General features: G+C 34.2%; 4 protein-coding genes and 1 pseudogene across 5 annotated transcripts; 4 read left to right on the top strand and 1 right to left on the bottom strand.

The window, feature by feature from the left end:
• Window positions 1-3,964: 3,964 nt before the first annotated feature.
• LOC106355886 lies at window positions 3,965-4,989 on the top strand (annotated as a pseudogene).
• A 226-nt stretch (window positions 4,990-5,215) lies between these two features.
• Window positions 5,216-7,808, bottom strand: LOC106357111 (cytosolic sulfotransferase 1-like). The gene has a single exon (XM_022689594.2). The coding sequence runs from the start codon at window positions 6,354-6,356 to the stop codon at window positions 5,328-5,330; it is 1,029 nt and encodes a 342-aa protein (XP_022545315.2). The 5' UTR covers window positions 6,357-7,808; the 3' UTR covers window positions 5,216-5,327.
• Window positions 7,809-7,952: 144 nt separating this feature from the next.
• LOC106353858 lies at window positions 7,953-9,868 on the top strand. 2 transcript variants are annotated; one of them, XM_013793673.3, is made up of 7 exons: window positions 7,953-8,091; window positions 8,166-8,241; window positions 8,318-8,379; window positions 8,532-8,662; window positions 8,734-8,950; window positions 9,362-9,552; window positions 9,631-9,868. In XM_013793673.3, exons 1-6 carry the CDS (start codon window positions 8,089-8,091, stop codon window positions 9,527-9,529), a joined length of 657 nt encoding a protein of 218 aa, XP_013649127.1. In that variant the 5' UTR covers window positions 7,953-8,088; the 3' UTR covers window positions 9,530-9,552; window positions 9,631-9,868. The 2 variants fall into 2 exon arrangements, with proteins under 2 accessions (XP_013649127.1, XP_013649126.1); XM_013793672.3 differs by having other exon boundaries at window positions 7,955-8,091; window positions 9,362-9,537.
• Window positions 9,869-11,153: 1,285 nt separating this feature from the next.
• LOC106353857 (putative zinc finger protein At1g68190) lies at window positions 11,154-13,119 on the top strand. The gene is made up of 6 exons (XM_013793671.3): window positions 11,154-11,357; window positions 11,444-11,896; window positions 11,976-12,236; window positions 12,312-12,470; window positions 12,557-12,753; window positions 12,834-13,119. The coding sequence occupies exons 2-6, from the start codon at window positions 11,522-11,524 to the stop codon at window positions 12,850-12,852; spliced, it is 1,011 nt and encodes a 336-aa protein (XP_013649125.1). The 5' UTR covers window positions 11,154-11,357; window positions 11,444-11,521; the 3' UTR covers window positions 12,853-13,119.
• Window positions 13,120-13,340: 221 nt separating this feature from the next.
• Window positions 13,341-14,901, top strand: LOC106357108 (zinc finger CCCH domain-containing protein 15). The gene is made up of 2 exons (XM_013796793.3): window positions 13,341-14,184; window positions 14,294-14,901. The coding sequence occupies exons 1-2, from the start codon at window positions 13,933-13,935 to the stop codon at window positions 14,633-14,635; spliced, it is 594 nt and encodes a 197-aa protein (XP_013652247.2). The 5' UTR covers window positions 13,341-13,932; the 3' UTR covers window positions 14,636-14,901.
• The last annotated feature ends 312 nt before the right edge of the window (window positions 14,902-15,213 follow it).

Here is a 15,213-nt window from a genome sequence, read left to right as displayed (position 1 = left end):
ATATTAAATTCTCTACTTTTGTTAAACTTTGGGCTTTAAAAGATCTTAGTTCTAGTGAAAGATGTTAGTTCTATTAAAACACTATGTGACAAGAACCAGGCCTGGATATTACACCTGCTCAGTTCACAGCATTTATATGCTATGACTCATCTATACTATTAAAGAAAGAAAATCACCAAGAAATTCAATAAGGCATATTGTGACTTTTATATTTAAATCCATACCTTTTATATTTCTGGGAATTTTACCAACTTGAAGCTTTGACAGGTTGAAGACTGATTTAAAATAATGTTCTTAGTTAACAACCTAAAATAAATAACAACTTATTAGTTGTTATCACCCGCAACATAAGCTGCTAAGGACATGATTAACCCTGGTCTCTTAGTCATGATTCTTAACTCATGATTTGTTTTTTTTATATATTTTTCGGTTAAGAGACAGTTCTTATATCTCTTATTTAAGAGATGTTTCTTAGCTATTCTTATATTTTTAGCTGAAGTTAAGAACCCATTTAATAGACTGAAGGTAATCATGGTCTAAACCAAGTCAGAGTTCTTAATGAACCTGTATTATTGCTTTCGTTTCTTCCGTCCCAACCGGAAATCGTTATTAACTTGTTCTCAATTTTTGTCCAATTTTTTTAACTCGAAAGATCCTAAGTTTTGGTTGGTAATCTATTTGATTTGAATAATAATATTTTTATAATCTAATTGGCATATCTACAAAACTATTGTATCATAACTGTCATCTCTATATCGATCCTAAACCAAGCCTTTAGCTAATTTTCTCAAGCCACTCATATATATATATATATATTGAAAGTCAACTCATATATTTATGGTTATGCATATCTTACCTATACAAGAAAAAAATAATATAAGTATCGAAGTAAAGAAAACCTCAAAGTAACCAAGTGGTGTTTAGTGAAGATTCTCCCTGTGGATCATTGTTAAATATCGAATTTTACCATCCACAACTATAAATCATTGAAGACTTTCTTGAGTTATTGTAAGTGTTTAAATGACAAGAATATTCGATTTTCTAAATACTTCGAAAATTAGTTTGAATTTCTGTTTATGATCTGCTCAGAAAATCCAGAAAAAACGTCAGTGTAAAACTGTCAGAGAACAAAGGTGATAACTCATCTGTAACTTTAGTGCATACTTAACTGAAGGCATAACACAGATTGAAGTGCGTTATTAGAATTGTGTTCGTGAATGGAAATAAAGATGAGATTCCTTAAAGCTAGATAATAAATCAACGGCCGAGGTTAAAGCATATTTTCAGAAGCTGTAACTTCCATACTAATACATGCATGAAATAATTGACGCTTAACAATATGTGACACTACAAGCTTTTGTATATTTTAGCGTACGCACGTTATTGAGAACCCACAAAGCTGAAAGCATGCGCCGCACGTGTCAACAGAATCTGAACACCTTGTTGGATTCCTTACGCATTTCGGTTTTGTATATATATAAAGATAACCAATTAAAAAAAAAAAAAGAGAGCCAATTTTTGCAACAAACTATAGTAGTAAAATTACTCACACGTCTACTCTTTGCATAAGGTGGAGTAATACTTTTCATACATGTGAAGAACGTCTGCTGAATTGTCTCAAGACAGTGAAAGATATTATATCACATTTTTACCTTTTTAATGGGAAAAGTTCATAAAAAATTAAAACTAATTCTCTAAATCTGCTCTCGTTTATTACGTATATTTTGCACTAGCCTTAGAAACAGAGGTCTATAATTTCACAAGACTATGGTCCCGAAACTACCATCATTTGGTTCATATATTAATTACAATGTAAGATATATATTCTCATTAAACCCTTTGACAAAAAAAGAAGATATAATTCTCATTTCTATACATCTCGCATTTCAAGTCCATAGTTCTAAATGACTGTACATTCCATCTTAAATAAAATCTTCATTATTCAGAACTTTTGGGTCTCTATTCGCTAGATTCACTGCCTGATTGTGATCAGAAAAGATATCTATAGTGTTTTGGATAATCGATTTGTGGTGTATTTTTGGAGTAATTACTTTCATGGATCTTGTATCAGAGCTTTACTACGCTCCGAAACTCGTGATACGGAACAACAACTGATCATGTGGGAGGTTTGCGTCAGCAAATTCAGTTGACTTTAAACTTGTTTCGACTGCAAACTATCGAAAATTCAGTTCACTTTAAACTTGTTTCGACCGCAAACTATCTCCCAGGCGCGTCAACAAACGATGACAGTAGAAGCACAATCGCGTACCAACTCTCTACCTTAGAGTAATTACTTACTCTAACATCATCAGCAACATTCACTTTTACTCCTGGCGTTCTCAATCCCTTGATCACTTTCATACCGGCAAGCAAGACTTAATTATCCACTTACTTAATTTTATATATATATATATATATATATATATGTATTTTTTGCAACAAACTGATATTCTATTACTCAAATTTGAGATGGTTTGGATAATCAGACCGGAATAGAACAACCAATAAAACAAAAAGATCTATGAAAAGAACGGATATTTCTAGCCAGCGAATCTGCAAAATCATTATGCGTTTTTGGAAAGTAGCTAATCTTGAAGTCCGTAAAACACATCTGGAGAATTTGGATGACCTCCAGCTTAGTTGAGAAATTTGGCCAAACTAATTCATTTATATTTGGATCCACCTAATTCATTTTCTGATGGCTCCCATAGGATGGAGAGTGTACGGCTTGGATCCAGAGAAGGGAAGACTAAGGTTTTTGGGACACTCTCTGGTGTTGGTAGAGCTCTTGTCTTTATATTCTACAGAGGAAGAAATTCATATGTGGCCAACTCACATTAACCTAGTGATCCAATCACGTGGCTCCTCACTTGATGCTACCTCTCATTATATTTCCATCTCAGAAGCTCTTTCAGTTTTTGGTGGTAACATTTCCTACGCAGTTTGGCTGTTATTGCAGGCAAGTATTTTTCATTTCTCTTCTCCATGTCGCTATGTATGTGGTGTAAGATCAAGGAATGTTGTTTGGGTTTGAGTAACCGGATTTTAAAACTATTTTCACAAGTCACAACGGACATCCCTAATGCATATTATTTTACAATAAGTTGTTGAGACTTGAGAGTAAGGAATTGGGAGAAATATTGATTCTCATAGAATAATGTCGATAGACTTATATAAAGATAAACTAGCATAATTTCTTAAAGTAATGTGAAAATAGTATTATTATAGATGACCGTAAATATTTTATTCTAAAATACTGGTGTACATCTTAGATATTTACGTAACTATATCCTAAAATTTTCGAAAATGAAAATGTTGTAAAAATTGATAACCGAACGAATTTAGAACTGATTAGAAACTGATAATAAGAAAATATACCTGAAAGCCTTAGAAAGACCTGAAAATATATCAACAATATTCTAACCAAACTGATACTTAAATATATAACTAAGAGATTTAATATTTTTGGTTCATTCGGCCTACTCGGAACCGAACTGGTATCACATATAGCAATATACATGCTGTGACTCAATGGAAAAATACCTGTAATGGACCTGATTCTAATCGTTTTTTGGGCTGTTTTTAGATGGCATCCAGATGAAATATTCATGCCTAGTTCATTAAAGATGGATAAAAGACCAAATTATGCAAATCTTAATCTAATATCCGGATCAAGATGTACTAGACCGATAATGTGCCACTCTAATAACTCCACTCTTTGCTAAACCTAAACCTTTATCATCATTCTCCAAGCATATTTTTAATGTTTGGATCGTACAAGACAAACAACCAAAGATTCGCTACTTCACAAAAGCAGAGACCGTACGACACCATTCTTCATATACAGACAGAAAAACATAACTCACTAGCACATACTTCGTCTTGCCTCGTGTTTAAAACATGTACATATATATGTAGGTAGAAATTACATATGTTATACCAAAATCCACAAAAGACTATATTTTAAATGACATCTGAGTATCGTCCAAGAGTTATTGTGAATGGAACAAGAACGTTCCATTACTTCTATTGCCGTAATTGTAGCCGTACAGTTCAACCCCGAAACAATGGTCTATATGGCCCTTTATGTCCTTTATGTTCTAGAGAGATCAATCTGCACGATCAGCTTGACGTTATGAGGCCTTACTGGGAACTTGATGCCGATACCGACACCGATCATGAACTGGTTAATACCGATGAACTTGTTGATGTCATGCCTAACGAACGGGTCGGTCCACCACCGGCCTCTTTATTCGCCACTGAGGTTGTAAAGACGGTGACAATCACGGAAGAAGATTTGGCTAAAGAGAAGGTGTGTGCGATATGCAACCGAGGAGTTTGAAGTTGGAGAGGAAGGAAAAGAGTTGAAATGTTTGCATTTGTACCATCCAAGCTGCATCGAGTCTTGGTTGAATATTCATAATACTTGTCCTGTTTGTCGTTTTGAGGTTAAGTTAGCAGGTATTTCCGAAAGTAACTTGAACGGAGGAGGGTCTAACCACGTCGAAAATGATCGATCAAATAGGCGTCGGAATCGGGTTCGTTCTTTGTGGCCTCTTCTAATGATATTTGATTGGATATGTAATCGATAGGAATCCTCCTCCTGATGTAACTTTCATGCTATTATATTATGCGTCAATGGTTTTAGTTAAAAAGTTTAACTCTTAATTATAGAAAGATTACAGTTATAAGAATAACAAACAATCGAAAATATGTTAAAGGAATTGCATAATTTGTGTATGAAAGTCTTTCTCAAAAAAAATATTGTATGAAAGTGGGAACTGTAGACTACATATTAAGTTGATTATGAGAGAGATGAGTAAACAAAACAAATGAATGTGGAAACGCAACAAGTAGTGTTGGGAAGCATGTTAAATTTGTCCAACTGCAGATTAAGTCATTTTTAATTCAAAAATTTGATCTACATAACAAAGAAAAAGTCTTTTTTTTTTTGGAAAACCAACAAAGAAAAAGTCTTAAATCTGCATCTGTCCATACCAAAATTTGTGGATAACCTGTGGAATCCCCCACACTGATAACATGCGAAACACGTGGATGATACAAATTATAATAAAATAAAATTTAAATATGAACTATTTTTTATTTAAAAAAAAAATAATTTACAGGTTGGTTGGTATTGTTCGGTCTAGCCCGCGCTCGTCTCATTTTTTATAAACTCAATCCACCCATACATCCACAAATTAAAATTTTCAAATCAGTCGGTAATGAATTTCCTGTTATCATTAGTTCATATGGCATTAAAGGAAAGCACAAATCACCCATCAATCATGAGAATCCATTAAAGGAAAGCACAAACAACACAACACTCAAAATTTCAAACCGGAGCCTTTGTATTTTTCCTCGATGATCATGTCAATCTTGTTTTCCATCTCAGGAGTCAGATGGTTCTTGAAGTCACCGACTTCTCCTTTGCGGAAAAAAGTAAAGTAAGGCACAGTGTTGAAAGTTTTTCCTGAATTATTGACCTCCATACCGCTCAGATTACGCAGAGAACAAAGCTCCACGATCTTGTCCACAGAACCGTCTTCTTCTTCTTCCTCAGTGAATGGACAACCCAAAAACTCCGCAAGTCTCTTAACCTGAGCAGATGGCTCTGACTTCATTTCCTCGTACCTCATGAAGAGAACCTTCTTAGGATCTTCCAAGCTACCTCTCCAATAGCTCAATACATGTTCCCAAAACGGTCCAAAAGAGCCAACACCTTCGCATAATGACTTAAACAAAGATTTCATGTCTACTTCTTTTTCAAGATGAGCGCACCTGAAATACCATAGCGATACAAAAACGTCCTTCACGTTCCGGCACACGTACACGATCTTGCATGGAGAGTCCTTGAGGGTTAACCGAAGCGTGTGGAATGGCATGTGAGTCGAGAACACCCTCGGAGATGAGAACTTGGTCAGGTCAGGTGTTGAACTTTTGAGATACAGATTGAACTCGAAGAAGGGTACTATGCCATGAGGATTATCTGACTGAAGAGGGTGAAGATCATCATCAGAAGAAGAATTACTGTTCTTCAACCTCTCAAAGAGTGCGATGGTGAGAGCTTTGAGCCAAGTGGTGCCGGATTTAGGGAAAGAAGCGAGGATTATATCGGTTTCTTGAGGCTTGAAGCCTTTCTCGAAATTCAGGACTCCTTGGAGAGTGTTGGGGTAGTACCAACATCCTTTGTATTTGTAGAGATTCCCTATAAAATCTTTGTTCCAAGGAAGTGAAGAGATTAGAGTCTTGGTTTCTTCGCTTAAGTTGTCTTCCCTCAAGTGCGGGGGAAGCTCCTTCTCATTCATTTTCTTTTGTGAGTTTGCGGTTTCAAGTCTAAAAGCAAATATCACCATTTTTATAAATGGATGTCTTGACTGGTTCCTAAAAAAAAGGATGTCTTGACTGGTGGTTTACTGATATTTTATTATATCTCTTTCTTGTAACGTAGCACCTCTGGCATGAAAAGGATTTTCAAAAATTATTAATATAAATAATAGTATAATATTAAATGAACCATCCACATGAAAAAACCAATATCTATCTCAAACAACTTGATTTTCCGAGTGTCTTGGTGGCTCGTTGCAATCTTTTGTCTATACTTCCAATGTGATTGATACATTAAATGAATAGCAGAATAATAGAGTAACTGAATAGTTTTTATAGAATGACTCAATGATAAAGTTTCTGTGTTACAATTATAAAATGTTGAAATTTTATTTTTAGTCAATCAGTTATGCTTTTTAGTTATATTTTTCATTTTTTTTCTATATAAATTATGATAATAAACATAGTAACTACATATATATACAGTATATTTTATAATTTGTAAATGTTTAAGCCATATAGAAAACATTCTAGGTACCGGATTAGTCTTTTTAGGCGTTGAGCCATCGTTAGTTTAGGGCCTCGATATGCCTAATTGCATATCTGCTTGAACATAAAATAACAAATGAAATAATAAACAGAAACGTTTGCAATGAATCCACTAAAACAGAACAATGAAATTAAGCAATCCAGTGAAGTCAATATATGACCAGCAGAGAAATGGACGAGAAACAAATTAATACACATATAATTAACCACATAATCTTTGTTCAAAGAACATGACAGTGACAAGCCAACAAAAATAATTATAGGTGCTATACTAAATTGACTAATTAAGTTGAACTGAACTTGGGACATATGAGCAAACACGAGGATAGCAATATTTGTATAGAGAACTCTTGACGTGCACTTCTATCAAGGATCCATCCACTCGAACGATGTAAGCTACGTTCCGAGTATGATCCATCAAACCTTCTTTGTCTTTACTAAAAACAACTGCAACTTTCTTCTCCACGTCAATGAAGAAACTCGCATGTGTAAACGGAAAATGAAATTAAAGTTAGTGATGTTCACGTCTAAGAAATCCTTAACAAAGAATTCGATAATTACAAATTTCTTTTTAAGCCAAAAAACACTTTCTTTTTTGTGTTTCTTTTTCTCGTAAAAAGGAATTGAAAAAGCAAAACATTACCCATTCATCTACGATATATGACAAGCTGAAACTATAAACGAACAAAAAGAAAATCAATAAAATAATAGCAGATAATCTTAAAGAGTCTTGTTTTATTTTGCTTTTTAGGATTTATATAATTATATATATAATTAGTTAATCTTTTCCTTTACATACCATACACAATATACTTTTCATTACCTATCTTTCATAATTGATACTTGAAGTTTTGCATGTGCATGCTGACATAATTTTTTATATTATTTATTAATAAAATAATTTATTTACTTTTCTTATCATTCTATTTTTTGCTCTAAATTAAATTGGAGTAGAATTTTATCCTATTGTATAGTCACTCTATTTGGATGAAAAAATAATGGGCCTAAAATAATGGGCCTGAAATACTGGCCCAAAAGTATAATGCGTAACCCCACGCGCGTATATCTAATCGCCTCCGCCTCCTCTTGAACTCGTCGTCTCAATCTCTCAAAAATTCAAAATCACTCGAGCTCCGTTCCTCAAGCTCCGCATCGATCTAGGGTTTCTGATTTAACAGGCGAGCGAGCAAGAAGAAGATAGAATCCGCAACAATGGTGAGACTTTCTAGGTTTCACGATATCCCAATTTCGATACCCTAATCTATATACTCTGTTCTGGTGCTGATCAGGGAGGTGAAGGAGAGGATCTAGAGCCGCTCTTCGATTATCATCGCGTTCAGCCTTCGAATTTCGTTTGCATTGACGGTGAGTTTCAGGTTTTATTGATTTTGGCGAGAGTAAAAGTGATTGAATCCTTCTTCTCGGTTTTAAAATATTGCAGACGATGATGATTCTGATGTCTCTGAGGTTCCTGTTAAGAAGAGATCGAAAACTTCCCATGCAGTAAGGACTAATCTTTATGATTTGCTTCCTCACTGGAGCTTAGCTCTGTGGATGAGCTGAAATAAAAACTGTTCTTTGTTTTATTTATCGTTAACCTTATTGGAATCTTTGTGTGGCTGAGTAAAAATTAGAAAATTGTTTTTTTTATAAAGGTTGTAAAGAAAGATGAAGATGTGAAAGTGATTGAAGTGGCGTGTGATGACGATTGGTTGCCTCCACCTCCAAAGGCTGTCTTCAACAAAAGCAAAGAGTCCGGTGAAGATTCCACCATTAAAGCTTTGAGGTAGTTTTCCCACTCAGAGAGTCCCTTATACATTGATTTTTTAAGTTTTGAATTGAAATATGCAAATGTAGGTCGAAGAAGATGGAGCTTATGTCATTCACGAAAACTGCAGTAGATGTGATGCAGGAAGCACAGGAGTCTGCTAAAAAAGAAGCTCAAGTATCACTCAAAACATCCTCAGAGGCTACTCCTGCTCAGGCACCACCAGGGCCGCTTATTAATGACAGAGCCAAGATTGTCATTACAATACAGGACAAAGATGGACAGAAGCAATTCCGGGTGTTTGCTGTAAGTTTCTTCTCACTGCTTGCAACTTATTAGCCAACCTTCCAGTAACTAAAAAATTACTATCTGAACTTTGTATGTGTGAATAAGTAGACCTAAGAGAGAGTTGGGTGTTACATCACCCTCGCTAAGATCCAGTTAACTAGACATACTGAGCTTTCGAGGAAAGCATGAGTAATGAATAGGGAGTTAAAGAGATTAGTGAATGGGGGGTGGGGGTGGTCTTAGAGGCTTAGTTTTAGAGATCTGGGAAACCCTATTTGTAGTTGGTTTCATCTAAGAAAACAGAGAGTGATATAGCGTTCTGATCATATCTTTGTCACGTACATGAGCGGCACATTATGCTTTCTTTAGTTTTTCTCTATATAGTTTAGCTTCTGATGTTTATTTGGTATTTTTACCATTTTGTTGTAGGATGAGAAGTTTGAACGGGTTTTCAAAATGTATACGGATAAAGAAAAGCTCGACCCGCAACATCTCGTATTTACTTTTGACGGTGACAAGATTGATCCATCAACCACTCCTTCTAACCTCGAGATGGAGGACGGTGATATGATTGAAGTACACACCAAAAAGAGATGACAAAACAGGTAACTGATACAGAAGTACGTCCTCATCTTTTGTTGTGATATGTTTGGTGAAGCTCAAGTCAGGATCTAATTGTGGACTCTGTTGTTCTGAAGCTTTTAGCAAAGTGAACGCATGTGTGCCAAATCTGGAATGTCAGTCAATCCGTTCATCTTTACCAGAGTTTGTACATCAACATGGGACTTGGAAAGGGATCTCTGCTAAAGACTCTGGTCTTGTATCTGTGACCTTTTGTCTTTTGTTTTCCGAATTTTCTTTTTTCACGGTTAGATTCGGCATACTTTTGTTACTTATTAGTGTCCAGTATATAGCTAAACCAAAACCATTCTGTTACTAACCATACCGAAGAAACCCAATCTAAACCAAATTGAATCAGACCGAGCTGGAAAAAGAAAAAAATTGTTTTGTCTTGATGCCAAAATCTAAAGGGAAAAATCGTATAAAAAACCTCGAAAGTGTCACTTACTAGTACTTTAAACCTTAAAGTTTTTTCACTAACACTTTTAATCTTCAAAGTGACATTTTTATCATAAAAAACTTCCAAAGAAAAAAAATGACCGGTTGAACAGGTTAAAAACAAATTTTTTTCAAAAGTAATTATTTAATTAATAAAATAAACAAAAAATTAATAAAAATTGAAAAATTAAACAAAAAAATCATAAATTAAAAAAATTCAAAAAACAAATAAAGATTTAAATTAAATAAAAAATAACAAAAAAATTCAAAAATAAATAAGATCAATTTAAAATGGAGAAAAATAAAAAAAAAACATAAATTTCAAAAAAAAATGAAAATTCAAAAAAAAAAATTCATTTGAAAATGAATTTTTTTTTATCAACATTCATTTTCAAATATATTGTCAGAAATTATCATTGGAGATATGCCAAAAACTGTATCATTGGAGATATGCCAAAAACCGTTATTTCCGACATATCTCCAATGACGGTTTTTGGCATATCTCCAATGATAATTTCCGACATTATATATGAAAATGGAAAAAAAAACTTTTTTGAATTTTCAATTTTTTGAAATTTATTATTATTTTTTCTCTATTTTAATTTGATCTTATTTATTTTTTGAATTTTTAGTTATTTTTTATTTAATTTTCTAAATCTTTATTTATTTTTCTCACTTTTTTTAATTTATGAGTTTTTTGTTAATTTTTTTGATTTTTATTATTTTTTTGTTTATTTATTAATTAAATAATTATTTTTTGAAAAAAAAAACTGTTTTTAACCTGTTCAGCCGGTCATTTTTCTTCTTTGGAGGTTTTTTATGATAAAAATGTTATTTTGAAGGTTAAAAATGTTAGTAAAAAAACTTCAAGGTTTAAAGTGATAGGAAGTGACACTCTCAAGATTTTTTATGCGATTTTCCCAAATCTAAAGTAATTCAGATTTGGTGTATCCATTTTTAAAAATCCTTAGGAACTGACGAACACTTGACGGTGTCAACGGCTGATCCGGTAATAAAGTACCAAACATTGCTGATCCGGTAATGAATAAATATCCTGTTTGGTCGGGTTGACACGTGGCATCTAGTTATTGGTTAGGAAAAGGTAAGCTTAGAGATTGATAATGGGTCGACGCTGTCACAGTGGAACATACGTCCGTGGCTTCCCCATATCTCTCACGTGCATATGGATAACGTAATCACCAATTCGTAGGTCCCACAGTAAACCTACGTGTCTTATCCACGTCATCATAACAAATTAAATAATAAAAAACCGAACCACACGGATTTTTATCAGATAGGAAGTTTCTAAAACAGAGAAAGCTGTGTCACGAATCTCTCACATAACTCTACGCTTCTCGTCTTACCGGTAAGTTTGGTTTGGCCTATGAACTATGTTCGATCTGTGATCTTTGCCTAACGTTTTACATTAAATCTGATGTTTTGATGAAACAGGGACGAATCTTCTCATAAGTTATGGATATTTTCAAGAATCCAAAGGATTTTGTGTAAAAAAATAATAATTGTTGAGAGATGGAACGATTATGTGAGGTTTGCAAAGCGTATAGAGCGGTGGTTTATTGTATAGCAGATGCAGCGAGTCTGTGTCTAACATGTGATGCAAAGGTTCATTCAGCTAATGCACTCTCAGGGAGACATTTACGCACACTTTTATGCGGTTTCTGTAAGAATCAGCCTTGTGTCGTCCGATGTTTGGATCACAAGATGTTTCTTTGTACAGGATGTAATGACAAGATCCATGGTGTTGTCTCCTCTAAGCATGTTAGACACGATGTGAGGTGTTACACGGGGTGTCCTTCTGCTAAAGATTTCGCGGTTATGTGGGGATTTCGAGTTATGGATAATGATGTTTCGTTAGAGAAGTCTTTTGCTATGGCTAAACCTAAGGTTTGATGCTTGTTTTTGTATATATTTAAGATGAATAGATCTCTCTGTATGCTGATGTTGATGTACCGATGATTTTTAGGTGCAAAGAGAAGCTGGTTTTGTGTTGGAACAGATTCTTGAATTGGAGAAGCTTCAGCTCAGGGAAGAGAATAAGGTTTTGTCCTTGACAGAACATGCTGATCCATCTCCATTAGAGCTTCCAAAGCAATCCGAAGAACGTTTAGTCGACCTTCGGCAGACCGGAAAAGAGTTGATTGTTGACTTTTCACACTTGTCTTCATCTTCCACACTTGGTGATTCCTTTTGGGAATGCAAAAGTCCATTTAGTAAAAGTTATCAGGTTTTTGGCTCAATGATCATACTTTTGATGCAGCATGATACATAGTGCTTACATTGTCTAGCTATTTTTCTACAGTTGTGGCATCAAAACCTACAAGACATTGGAGTTTGTGAAGATACAGTTTGTGATGACGATGACTTCCATATACCTGATATTGATCTCACTTTTCAAAATTTTGAAGAACTTTTTGGAGCTGATCCAGATCCAACAACAGACAATTACAAATTGCGTGAGGTTTGAAAAAATTTCCATCTACTATAGAGTCTTGTTTTGATTATTCTTGTTATAACTTAAGGTCTCTCTACCTTTGATGTGTTCAGATGAACACATTTTCTTCACCTTCATCCAAACCAGCTTCATCATCTCTTTCATTCTCAAGATCCAATGGTGGAGGAAGCAGCAAAACGCATTGCTCTCACAATCACTCAGACGAAGTAATCTCTATTTGTTCCCCTCTCTCTAACAATGCACGTCAAAAGGCTATCTCAAGGCTTAAGGAGAAGAAGAGAGCAAGAACGTAAGTATTTACAGAGACAATCTTCCAATTTCATGGTATTTAACTTCTCATAAATGTTAAATTACATTTTCTGGATTCAGGGAGGAGAAACAAGTTTAGTATGGTCTCAAAAAGAAACAGAAGATGAACACGGAACGTGTTAGCTATCTCTTCATCACCATGCTTTTGTTTTGTAAATAAGACACTAATCTAGCTGCTTATCTACTTTACATGATTCAGTTTCCTTTGCATGCAACTGTAAGTTAAGCTAAGATCTTGTTAATCATTTGCATTCATCATCCAATTTGTAATCACTGGGTTGCACCAAATTTCACCAGAAATTAACTTTATCCATAATGTTAAATCAAAAGGTTACTTAACAGTAAACAGACAGTGAGATTGACATTTGTGTTACCACAACCATAATTGTTGTTTTGATGAAAGTTGACAAGACTACTAAATAGTTGTGATAAATAAGCAAAATCCTTTTTAAGTTTTTTTTTTGTTTGTTTGATATATTAGCGAATTAAAATGTAAAAATAATAATTAGTTTGCTTAAGTTCCACTATTCTGCAAGTTTTGTGTATAAAACACAACCTTATCCCTCAAATAATCTTCAAAATCAAGCAATTAGTTGAAAACAAATCAATCTCTAATTAAGTATAAGTTATTAGTATTTCAAGCTACTATCATTGTAAAAAAAGAACACATTGCCACAATTGTCTTTTTATCATCAATAAGACGCTCGGTACGTCACCAATCCTACAAGGCGAAAGCCGTAGAAATAAAATCACTTCCTCTTACAGCTAATATTTATATGATTAATATCAAAAAAAATTACATGAAATGTCAAATTACAGTGGTATAACCGTAAATATAGATTAAGATTCTTTCTAACCAATAAACCTTTTCTTTAATTATATAAATGCGAAAATCCTTGCACATAGTTTCCCTCCAACTTTCTCCGTGTATATAAATGCTATTCAGCCATGCTTTCTCGAGAAACTTGATCTCTCTGGCAAAAAAGTTTCTCTCAATTTTCTCGGTAGTTCTTCAGCTTCTGGTTAAAAAAAATTCTCCGATTTTCTTTTTTGATATCTTTATTTTGTTCGTATGAATCTGATAATCCTTCTCGAAAGCTACATCTGATTTCTTTCTTTCTAATTCTCTTCCGGCGATTGTGAAACACATCCGCGAACAATGGAAAACGAAATCTTCTTTGCCCTTCGTATGCTTTCCATCGGAGGGAATAACGAGAATCAGAGCCCCGCGGCGGATGAGAATCGAGCTGATGACGTCAGCAATCAGGATCTGAACCGCTCTTCGCTGCCGAAGAGTATCTCAGTGAGATCCAGCGGTTACTCTAAGGCGAGCCAAGGAGGTGGTGTCGTCTCTCAGTCTCGTGGAGCCATACCTAAGCCTGGGGCTTGTGCTCAACAACTCACTACCACGGTAACTAACTCTTCTTTGTTTTCTTGATAGTTAGAGTTTGATTATAGGAATCAAAATATGCTATTACACTAAAGATGTAAAGACTTATTAATGGCGAATGGAAATACAGCAAAAGGTATATGTGCGAGGAGGGAAGAAAGAAGAAGAAGAAGAAGAAGAAGAAGAAGAGGAGGAGGAGGAGATAGAAGTGGAGGTGTACAATCAAGGGATGACAAAGACTGAGCTCTGCAACAAGTGGCAAGAGACGGGGACATGCCCATATGCTGACCACTGCCAGTTCGCTCACGGGATTAAAGAACTCCGCCCGGTGATCCGCCATCCTCGTTACAAGACTGAGGTTTGCAGAATGGTTCTTGCTGGTGATGTCTGTTCTTATGGCCACCGTTGCCACTTCCGCCACTCACTATCTGACCAAGAGAAGCTTACGGCTGCTGGTGATGTCTGTCCTTAGTCAGATGATTGTTTTGGTAATACATACTAGAAGATTTAAGTCTGTTTGGCTGTGTGTAATATTGAAATAGCTTCGCTGATGTTCGCAAAACAGAGGTTGTTTGGTTAAGAAATTTCGTAAGAGGGATTAAATGTCTAGTTCGTGTCTATCTTAGATTGATTTAAGAGCCATTCTCTCAAATATCTTTTATTAATTTTTGTCACCAAAAAAGTCTCAAAATAAAATGACTAAAAATTATTTTATTAAAGATACAAAAGATTTTTATATTCCTTGTTTTATAAATATATAAATATAAAGAATTATTTAAATAAATAATAGAGAAATATAAATTTTTTATAGTTTTAAATTTATGTTTTCCTATTAGAATTATTTATAAACTTATTTTCAAAAAAAAAAAAATTGAAATCGAAAATGTTTTTTGAAACTATTTAATTTTTTTTTTTTGAAAATTGTAATATTTAATTCTTATTTTTTAAAATTTAAACCACATCCCTAAGACTCATCCCTTAACACTAAATCATAAATCCAGATTAATACATTTACCATTTAATAAAAAAAATTGATTATTTTTCTTTTTT

The sequence above is a fragment of the Brassica napus genome, chromosome A7 (genome assembly GCF_020379485.1).
Source record: "Brassica napus cultivar Da-Ae chromosome A7, Da-Ae, whole genome shotgun sequence".
Lineage (NCBI taxonomy): Eukaryota > Viridiplantae > Streptophyta > Magnoliopsida > Brassicales > Brassicaceae > Brassica > Brassica napus.
The sequence above is the reverse complement of the archived record's forward strand: the minus strand, read 5'-3'. Positions and strand labels throughout refer to the sequence as shown.